Source organism: Cylas formicarius, unplaced genomic scaffold (genome assembly GCF_029955315.1).
Source record: "Cylas formicarius isolate icCylForm1 unplaced genomic scaffold, icCylForm1.1 PGA_scaffold_10__41_contigs__length_53128322, whole genome shotgun sequence".
In the NCBI taxonomy this organism is placed as follows: Eukaryota; Metazoa; Arthropoda; class Insecta; order Coleoptera; family Brentidae; genus Cylas; species Cylas formicarius.
Genome location: NW_026844214.1, coordinates 33,955,972 through 33,966,586, shown reverse-complemented (window position 1 = coordinate 33,966,586; position 10,615 = coordinate 33,955,972). Strand labels below are relative to the sequence as shown.

The 10,615-nt window shown below is 31.5% G+C and overlaps 1 protein-coding gene across 5 annotated transcripts in view; it reads right to left on the bottom strand.

Moving 5' to 3' along the window:
• The window catches only part of LOC132708022 (coiled-coil and C2 domain-containing protein 2A-like), a 14,798-nt gene extending 4,575 nt beyond the window's left edge, over positions 1–10,223 (bottom strand). For 2 of the 5 annotated variants that reach the window (XM_060680100.1, XM_060680102.1), the window contains exons 1-5: positions 9,681–9,810; positions 4,087–4,593; positions 2,623–2,753; positions 1,162–1,302; positions 1–86 (exon numbers count right to left, since the gene is read on the bottom strand). The exon at positions 1–86 is cut by the window's left edge and continues 690 nt beyond it. In XM_060680100.1, the coding sequence (XP_060536083.1) occupies positions 1–86; positions 1,162–1,302; positions 2,623–2,753; positions 4,087–4,593; positions 9,681–9,710 (895 nt within the window). In that variant the 5' untranslated portion in view covers positions 9,711–9,810. Of the gene's footprint in view, positions 87–1,161; positions 1,303–2,622; positions 2,754–4,086; positions 4,594–8,839; positions 8,922–9,680; positions 9,811–9,972 lie in introns of those variants that run through there. The other 3 variants (XM_060680103.1, XM_060680101.1, XM_060680104.1) reach the window with 3 other exon arrangements.
• Positions 10,224–10,615: the final 392 nt, after the last annotated feature.

Here is a 10,615-nt window from a genome sequence, read left to right as displayed (position 1 = left end):
TTTTAACTTGGATTTCTGGTTTTAAGCATTCATTAATCGTTGGATTGGGGACAATATCCAAAATCCCTTCATGACTAAACCACGTTCTAGAACATAAAGCATGAATGAATAACGGTGTTTTTCTACATGATAAATCAATGATAGCATACTTTTATCAAAGTTAATTAACATTTTCGAAATTGTATGAGATATTCCGATATTTTAATTGCAAATAAGTAAAAATAAAATACGATGGATTGCCGACTTTTTGATAGAAACGGAAAAATTAATATACCGTTTTAAGTAATGCATTATTCTTGAAGCAGTCCACAAACAGAAATATTCAAAAATTTAAATCTTCCGAAAAGGCAGTGGTTTAAAAATGTTTAAAATATTTCATCACACTAAAATTAATCGATTTTGTGAAGCACTTCTGGTGCTGTAGAGAGAAGGTGACTTTTGGATCAACCCGACCAAAATAAGGATGCGCAGAATATGAATATCGGAAACAGGGAGAGCGCCGGGGCTGGTTGAGAAAAATTACTATTTTTTTGCGATTTTCGAGATCCGAGACCGCAGTACCCTTAGCTTGGGCAGGGTAGCTGATTACTGCAGAATTCTTTTATATATTCTTTATATATTATATATATATAGAGTTTATCGAAAAATTATAAATGCAAAATGTTTGTATGGTTTTGCTGCATGCACTAGAAATAGTCACTATCATACACCGTATCTAATAAGTATCTCACATCACCCATCTTATTTTTAATTCGTGTTAAATTTTTGTAGAGTAAACGATAGTACGAGAATCATCCTTTCTTACAAAGAGTCCATAATTTACCAACCAATTCAATCAAGTGAATCAAACTCCAAAGTTTATTTTCTTTTTTTTCAGTGCCTGCCAAACATCGAATTAAAAAAGAAAATATAAAATGCCAAGGTAACATAACCATTCAATGCAGTATATTATTCTGCATTCGACCATATATATCATACAGGACACAGGAAAAAATTTATAATATTGTAATCTCATATCAATTTTAAAAGGACGATTTTTGGGTTTTTATATGCCATACTGACGATTACCATGAACCAAAAATAGTTAAAAACCGAACGTCGTCTGTAGAAAAAGTGACAGACACAAATAATCCAGTCTAAATCTCATGTTATTTCACCTACCTATCATCAACAAAAATTAGTCGTTCTTCCAACTTATTAAGCTGATCCATTGGTAGTGGATTTTTCAAATTAATACACAAACCCTCTCCTTCCAATATTCTTGGCATCTCGTTCACTGTAGCAGTACTGTCGCCTCGACTACTATTAGAAAAGGAAAAAGGAAGTATACATATTTTAAATTTTATATCGAAAGTGATTTTTGCAAGTCTAAATATATCGATTTCTCCCACTGCCAGTTGGGGTTGATTTCCTTATGCAACAGAGTATACTTGAGTAAGCGGAGTCGATATTTTAAAAATAAATCAAGGGTGATCACAAACGTTAAAAATTTAAATGAAAAAATCGTTAAAAGTAACTTTATAATATTATCGTATTTATTACTTTAAAGTCGTGCAATTGTATAAAGTTGCCTATTTGAAAAACGGTATAGATTTCCAAATATTAGCAACAACACGTTTTTCCACTGTAAAATTTGTGACGACAATAGCGAATATAGCGAAAAAACAATCGAGTATTACAAAAACGTCATTAATTTAACTGTATGTGGATTTGAAAATCAATGTTTGACTGTTTTATGCCCCCTAAGTTTGTCATTAAAAATATGAATTTTTTTATAAAAATATGTATTTACTTATTTTTATTTTATCCGTTTAAAACAATGTTTTTTGCAGTTTTTTATCCATCTGGATATTTTTCAGCAAATTTCAAAATGTTTTCAACACATTTAACAAGTTTAAGAACTTAGTAACTTAATTATCAGCCATGATTTATAAGATTTATAAAAAAAAAAGTGAGACGAATCAATAGTAAGTACTACTTGTTTAATCCTCGATTGTTTTTTTTCTGTCATATTTCACCGTTATCTTCATGGCCGATTAATATCCGTTTAGCATTTTTACAATGGAAAAAACTTTCATTTTAGTTCCAAATATAATAAAATTATAAAACTTTTTTCATTAAAATTTTTAATGTTTTAATAGTAATCAACCTCAAATATATATCAATGACTTTCAGTCGGAGAAATAGATACAATTAGATCTGCAAAACATAAGTATGGGTTATCGTATATAAAATATATCTAGAAATTTCTGAGGAATTCTAGTGTTCTATTTAAAATAATAAAGTTGTTACTCGTTCACGAAAATACAAACATTCTATATATATATATATATATATATATATATATATATATATATATATATATATATATATATATATATATATATATATATATATATATATATATATATATATATATATATATATATATATATATATATATATATATATATATATATATATATATAAGTATATATATAAAAGTATAATTAAATCCAAACAACTTTTGTCTTTACGTTTTTTTGATACTCTTTACCGATTTTGAGATCATCATCATTGATCCCATAATAAACGAGCTGCCCTATACACAATTGCTTGCTGGAATAAAACAGTTGCTCTTACTTCCCAGGGAAGAAGTAACACTCTCTCTCTGAAATCCGTATGTTAAAGTCCAACAGATCCGGCATTATATATTCAATCATAGGCTCTTTATTGTCAAAGGTATTCCTTAGATCTTCTTCCTGTTGAATATCCTAAAAATACATTTTTCCTAAAACCAGTAACACTTGTTTGATACATTTATTTGATATTCTATTTATTCTGCATATTCAACTCTCTATAAAAACTCTCTTTAAGCCGTTTTATAAGTTCGCTTCGCAAAGTTTTATATGAAAAGATATTCAAAGTTCTGGAGAATTAATAAAGAGAAATTTTACAGTTTTCCTTATATTATAGACATATTGTGGAAAATTCAGCCGAATTCATCACCCGAAATATGTGTGAAATATAACTCAAAAAAGACGAGTATTCCTGTCAACTTCGTGTGTTATGTTGTGTGTTCCTTTTTGTGATGCGATTTTTTGTAATGCAAATTTTTGAAAAAATCTTCTAACTAAAATGTATCTTTGGTCAATTGTATATATAACTTTGCCATTTTTCAATTATGTAGATGGGAGTAAGCAAATTATTCAATAAAATATTATTTCAAATTAGTCAAATTCGACACGCAACACAATCAAAACCAATAGAATATAAACCAAATTTGGCTTGTTAAAATCTATCGCAAAGTCCGTTTGATTCACACTCTGCATACAAGTACCTCGCAGTACAGCATCATCAAATTACGAAAATTTATTGAAGAACAAATATAATTTTTAAGTATTCAGTTATTTCTTTATGTATAGCGATTTTAAATGTTCAGATGTGACAAATATCTAATTTTTAAGGTTATTTTTTAATTTACAGCTTTGTAGGTATTATTACAAATAACATCATTTTATAGTTGCCTATATAAGTCTTGTATATTCAGTCAATATTATCTATAAATTTTTCAAACAATAATGTTACCAATCATCCCGCCGGCTTCTTCCGACGTAGGACGAATGCAGAAAATTAGTAAATAGTCTTACAGTAGCCTGTGGAAGTTTCTTTGAAAAAATAATTTCATTTATTAAAATAGATTAGTTTCCTACCTTAACTAAACACATAATTTCTCCAGTAGTGTGATAGATTCTCGAAAGGTGGTATTTTTTCTTATCAAGTCCGATGAAATTCTATTTAAAATATAATTGAATGCGCATGTCGAAAGTATTGAAAAAAATTCATTTCATCATCCAAAAATTCTTTACATAAAGTGAAAAATTCATCTTAAGTTTTTTTTATCATACCATAGCTATCGTTTTTTCTTTTTCATAGTCTTCTTCGTCCAAACATATTGCAATAGCTCCCAATTCACTAATCGAAAATGTTTTATACATCTTAACATCAAAGAACGACATTTGATTGAAGACTTTATATACTGTCCAAAATTCTTGACTGTGAGCGGAGTTTGAATACCTAGTGAAAATTAACCTTAAGGATACTCACTTTACTAGCACTACCGTTGTTATTCCTAAAATGAAAAAATGCAAACTCCTTATTTGAATCATTTTTGGTTTGGTTCGTTTTGCTCCTAGCCGATTTCATATTGGCACCAATTTTACTAACTTCATGTATAATGTTCTCGATGGAACGCTTACGAGCATCTCTCCTCGAGATATTTTGTATTTTTTGGGACATTTTGGCCTGTTCTTTGACGGCATTAAATCTTTGAAGAATTTTGTCTCGGTAAGACTGCACAAAATTCTCAGATATGCTGACGTCTCCTGATCTTTCAGTTGTAAATATTGCGTCGGATATCTCAGAAATCGTTTCCGCGTCTTCTCGGAAATGACCTTTTCTGATGGAACTTTTATCCGAAAATACTGTCGATAAATCTTTTTCAAAAGTGTTGGAAGGTGATGCGTGACTAGATGAATAGATTTTGTTTCTGATTTGCATATCAGTTGATTTTGTTTTATTGAGCGGGAGTTGTTGCATCTCTATGAGCTGCTCCTACAAAAGTTTTTTCATGTAAAATGAACTAAGAAAAAACTAAATAGGTAAACAAAAATTGAAATCTGTTTTCAGGTCTGTAAAACTAGAAACATTATTATTATTGTTTTTCCACATGCTCAAATTGTATAATTTTTAACATATAGGATGGAAAATTTCCACCGGATGAAACTTTAACAAAAACCTAACAAATATAACATTTTAATAAATTTGACCCAATTTTGATATCTTTATACCGGTATTTGAGATATAAATTCTTTTTAAAATTCGTTCATTTTGTGAGGGTTAATTTGAAAATAAACTTTCACTAATTTAACTCTTTTTGATTTTTAAACCTAATTAGGAATACTATCTGCAATTAGGATGACATGTTCATTCTAAATATGTGAAGCACTAAATGCACCTGTCACATAACCAACCAAACTATGACATACATTAACCACAACCCGACTGGGCAATAAACACTTATGAATCTGCCGCTGTCTCATCATTTCACCGATCCCGCCATCCTCCAATTATGGTCTCAGCGAAATATGAAATATAAACGTCTAGGGAACAATTCCCAAAAATGATGAATTTCAGAGGTATCCCACCAATGTCCATGTCCGGTAATCTGTCAAATCTGTCAAAAGGCAAAAAGGATGAGACGGTCTAATGTACACAACTTCTGACACTCATAACACCTTTGAATTCACAGACGACAAGTCGATAATATCAATGTTCTGTTTTAAAAATTTGAACTACATTTTACTCCCAAAAAGAAATTAGCGGACAGGCATAAATTCTTAACTATAAGACAACAGAAACATCAAATTTTAGAACAGTTTATTACAGAGCTGAAAAACTTTCATGTGAATTTCTCAAATTAAGGGACGGTCTTGTACGTGACGTAAATACCTGTGGAATAAAAAATGCTCCACTTAGGCTCGACTTTTTCAGAAAGATTTTAAGAAACTTGAAGATGCCGTCAAATTCTGCTTAACCACCGAGTGTTAGGAAGAAAAATAGGCAAATCACAAACGGAATTGATTCCGCAGAGGTGGACGCGAATAAAAGGGATTATGGGGGAAATATAAAAAAGTAACAATCATTACCATCAAAATTGCGGTAGGGATCGTAAAAATAATAAAAAAGTGCTCAAATTTGAAAAGGGGCAAATAGAAAAAATGTAGGGGATGTTCGGGATTAAATTATTATGGAGATTGTTAATTTTATAATAAAAAATGAAAAACCTACACCAAGTAAATGAGGATGATGACACTGATTATAAAACAGATTCTGGGTTAGGTTTTTGTATTTTAGATCTGACCACGTTGTTGACGGCCGAGGCATTCCGAACTGGGAGTCGTGGACTATGGAAATACAAGTAGAAAAACATCCCATCAAACTAAAAAATGGATACAGGAGCTATGGTCGATCTATTTAAGGCAGTCGAGCGTCTCTAGAGGCCATATAAAATATTACTTAAAAAAAATGCAAAGCCTGTTGCCAATGCTGCTCAATCATCAGTACCATATGCCATCAACAAAGGCTTGAAAAAAGCACCAGACATGTTAGAGAAAAAGGAAATAATAGAAAACGCACCAGATGGAGCTGACTGGGTTATGGTTCGTAAAAAAACCGGATCATTGAAATTGTGTATAGACTCTAAAGACGTTAACCTCCAGGTAAAACGTCATTATTTTAAATTAGCAACTTGCGAAACCTTGACAGAGCACTTTGCACACTGCAGTCTTTAGACTGTAGGTACCCAGGAATTTCTGCAAGTGCCTTTAGATAAAAGGAGAGCAATTTTTTTTTCAGAAGCGAATATAGAAAATCTTTAGGGATAAAAGTTTTTATTGACGACATCTTAATATAATCAGAGGTCAGTCAATCTGAACATGACAAAATATTGAGAATAGTACTTGAGTGGGCTGAAAAATTCAATCTTAGGTTTAATAAATGTAAGTTCAGTCAAAAAGAAATTAAATTTTGTCAAAGATAGAAGCTTTAAACAATATACCACGAGTCCAGAGGTTTTTTGGGAATTTTGACTTTGACTCGGTAGATTTATACCAAATCTTAGCGAAGCACAGCCCCATTAAGCAAAAAAAAATTACAATTTCAGTACATTAATTTTCATTTAAAAAATATATGTATATTTGAAAATAATTTTCAATAGTTCCTTATAGTCTAATCTATAACTTTTCAATTTAACATTTTTCTATAACAAATAATAAACGAGACATATCACTTTGACACACTAGATATAGTCTCCTACATCAGGGTTTTAAATAGAAGAATTTAATAATGGTTAAAATTATTTTTAAGTTTAAAGTCCATATCCGGAATTAATCAAGACGACATTCTGAGGTCATTTTTGTAATGTTAATAAGACATCCTTTTTTTGAAGTTAATTTGAAGTGTTTTTCGGACTGATGAGTAGTGACCACTGATGACCCGAAAATGATTTTGATTAGCCTCTGTGAGCTTGCGCTTTTGAATCTTAAAAACACTCCAGTGGATGGAAAATATTCTCCTTTAATTATTCTAAATAATCGACAATTGCAAGACCTTTTGCCTACTGTAAGTCTAAATTTTTAAGGAGTACTTTCAACAACAATTTCATTGATTCTTCCCACGATAAGCAAAAACATTTTTATGACAGAAAAGCAAAACAATTGCCAAAGTTCTTTCACCAGACCACTGAGACTGGACCGATGCAAAAGTATTAAAGAAAATTGGCGTCCGATCTTACCAAATACCAGTTCGGCTTTGATTAGGAATAGACGATTTTTGAAAAAAGGCAAGTTTTTGGAAGGTTTCAACGACTCCACCTAGACTGAAAATAAAATCTGAAACATAAAAACAGTATCTGCCAGTCTGGAACAACAACAACAATGCAAGTCTGAATCAGAGTGGACTTTCTGATGTCTTGTCCAATGATTTGGGCGACAGATTGACGAGGGATGACGATTTTCCGAACAAAAACTCCAAATTGAGCGTCAAAATTTCGAAGGGATCCACCAAAAAGCATTAGTACCACTGTAACACGTTCTCTAAATAATGGAGTTGATTTCAGTTTCTTCAAGAAATAAAAAAATGAAGACACACGGGAGAGAAGTACGTTTGTTGTATTTGTTTGCCATTTTACTGTTATTTACACAAATTATTTGAATATTCGATTTTAAAGTGAACAAGTTGTATAAGAACTAGAGTTGTGTCAATCGCGATTGATTCGGTCACTTTGATTCAATCACTTCATAGGATCGAACGACCGAATCCCGCTTATTCGCAACGATTGGATCATCTTGTTCGCTCTCGCTGCCGCCTTGACGGGTCTGAAGTAACCAAATACAGGACGACTGATCGACCCACTGCACCAAAACAAATCGAATTTGCCGGAATACGATTCATTTGAATGGTTTAAGATTTAAATGCATGACTGAGACAGGTCACGGAAAAGGAATGAGAGTATTGTTATAATTATTCTATAGTATTGAGTTACGACATCGTAGTAGGTGGTAGACTTGCTTATGTGTTGAATTGAATTTTGAATGAAATATCTATTTCCACACAAGTATTTAATTTAAACAAATTAATGTATTACTGTATATAGACACAACAATAATTCAGATTCAAATGAATCTGAATCGGTCGTTCGAATTGTTCGGATTCAGTAAATATTGCCGCTTATGTTGGCATCAAAAAGTATTGAAATGAACGATTGATTAAAATGATTCGGTCCTTTTCGAAATCGGTCACTGATTAATTCCGTCTTTGTAAAATGAACGATTGACACAGCATTAATAAGAACAACGAATTATGGTACTATATACACTGACCACAACCCAACTGGGCAATAAACACTTGTCACAATGGCGACATATCATTATTTTACTGATCCCGCCATCCATTCTGGACCCAGATAAATATAAAATATAACAGTACCGGTAAAATTCTTTCGGTACCTAAATATCAAAAAATTCCGGTAATTTTATCGTTTTCTTTGATTCCTACGTTTACGTGTCAGACATGCTGTTAAACTGTTTTCTACCGGTGTAATCAGCGATTTCCACAGATTAATAAAAAAACATGCAGTTCGGAATAGCCCGTGAATAAAGAAACGATCGTGTTAAGTGTTTCTGAAAGTTATCGGCTTAGCTATTGACGGACCTCCTCCAAAAAATAATTACGACATTCATACCTGTATGAATGTTTAATATGGAAAGGATTCGTTCAAGAAGAACTTTACGAAAATTACCTTTTAAAAATATTCCAGATAACAGTGCCATTACAATGGGTCACAGCCGCTTGCTATAAAAAGCACCAAACTCATCAAGTACAAAAACTGAAATTAACATACTGGGTGAGAACTGTAAAAATGCAGTACAGCATATATTCCAAATAGAAGATTCTAATATTTGCACACAAAATTGTGATTAGTCTTAATGGCGACTATCAGACTAACAGAGAATTATATTTTCTAATAAAAACGTAGTTATCTAGCTAATTAGTGATTTATACTACAATATTGATGGTTCACAGTGAATACTTAAAAATATCTACACAAATTAGCTGTCATTTATAAAAAGCAAATTTCAATCTCATTAATAAAATTTGTGTTTACTTAGTGTGGCAAATTTTACACAAATTTTCCCGCTATTTAGGAAAATTTTCTGATTGAATATATTATTTCTACTTCTCACTCCAAAATCTCCATTTCGTGATTGTTTTTCAATTGGTTATGTTCATTTTAATCATTAAACGGAAACTGAAATCTGATTCACCATAGTTTTTGGTATGGACATTTCAAATTAATTGAAAGCAGTACTTATTTATAATAAAATTTAGAATCAAAAAAAGTTAAAATTATTTTAAATTAAAAAGTCGAAGGTCAATGCCAACTTTTTCGAACCTTTTTCAACTGAAACTAGTAAAGATATCAAAAATCGGTCAAAAAAAAAAGTTTTAAAAAGCATACGTGGTAGCCATCACCGAAATTCTTGATATCCGAAACATTTTAATTATTTTTGTAGATATGCACTTTTGAAAATTGTGCTTAATTTTTGTTTACCCGAGTGTCCTATTAAAAAGCTTATTACCTTTGGACCGTACATATTGCCAAAGCGCATCGATTTTACACTATTCAAACATACACCTCATTCGACACACAGATTCTAAACACTTAATACTAATTGTTTGTATTTTAAGTCACTATAGCAACGAGATAGCTTATTGCCACGCTTAATCTCCATGATAGTTTATTTTTTTCACGACGACTTTATTATTCACGCAGAATGTGTAACGGAAAACTATATAAGTATTAATGAATTTCAATTATCTCAACTTAATTTTAGGCCGAAGGTTCCTTACTTCCTTCAACTCAGTATTTACCTCTATGCAGAAGTGGAGGCATTCAAATGTACCTGTAGAACTGAAAGACTTGACTAGAGTTCTGGGAGCAAGCGAGTGACCTAGATATTAGTTTGGTTGTACAGTTTGGCAGAAAAGCTTGGCACGAGCCATTTTTCTCGCAAGCCCCTGGATGAAAGCATATTAACCAATTTGTTGAACCTACCCTTGATCAAATATGGCATAAATTGGCACAGTAGCCTGTGGGAGTTTCTTTGAATATATATATATATATATATATATATATATATATATATATATATATATATATATATATATATATATATATATATATATATATATACATACTACGGTGGTTAAGTCTTCCTTCAATAGACCTTTTACATTGAATAGCTCCTCCGGTTGCGTTAATTCCTCCGTATACGGAAGACCTAACGCATCCTACGTTAAAACAACCGAAACATCGATCTGGTTCGTCTACCAAAATTTGAGAGGGATGAGTTTTAGCTGTTTTTCGGCTATTTTGTATATATTAGTTCAGCGGTTTGACACCTCGACGATCGTCGCTAGCGGCGCTCGTATATTTTCATGCGTATATGGTATAGCTACACTTCGGTGAATAGGTCCTCCCATGTATACAAAATTGCCGTTTTACAGTATGTTA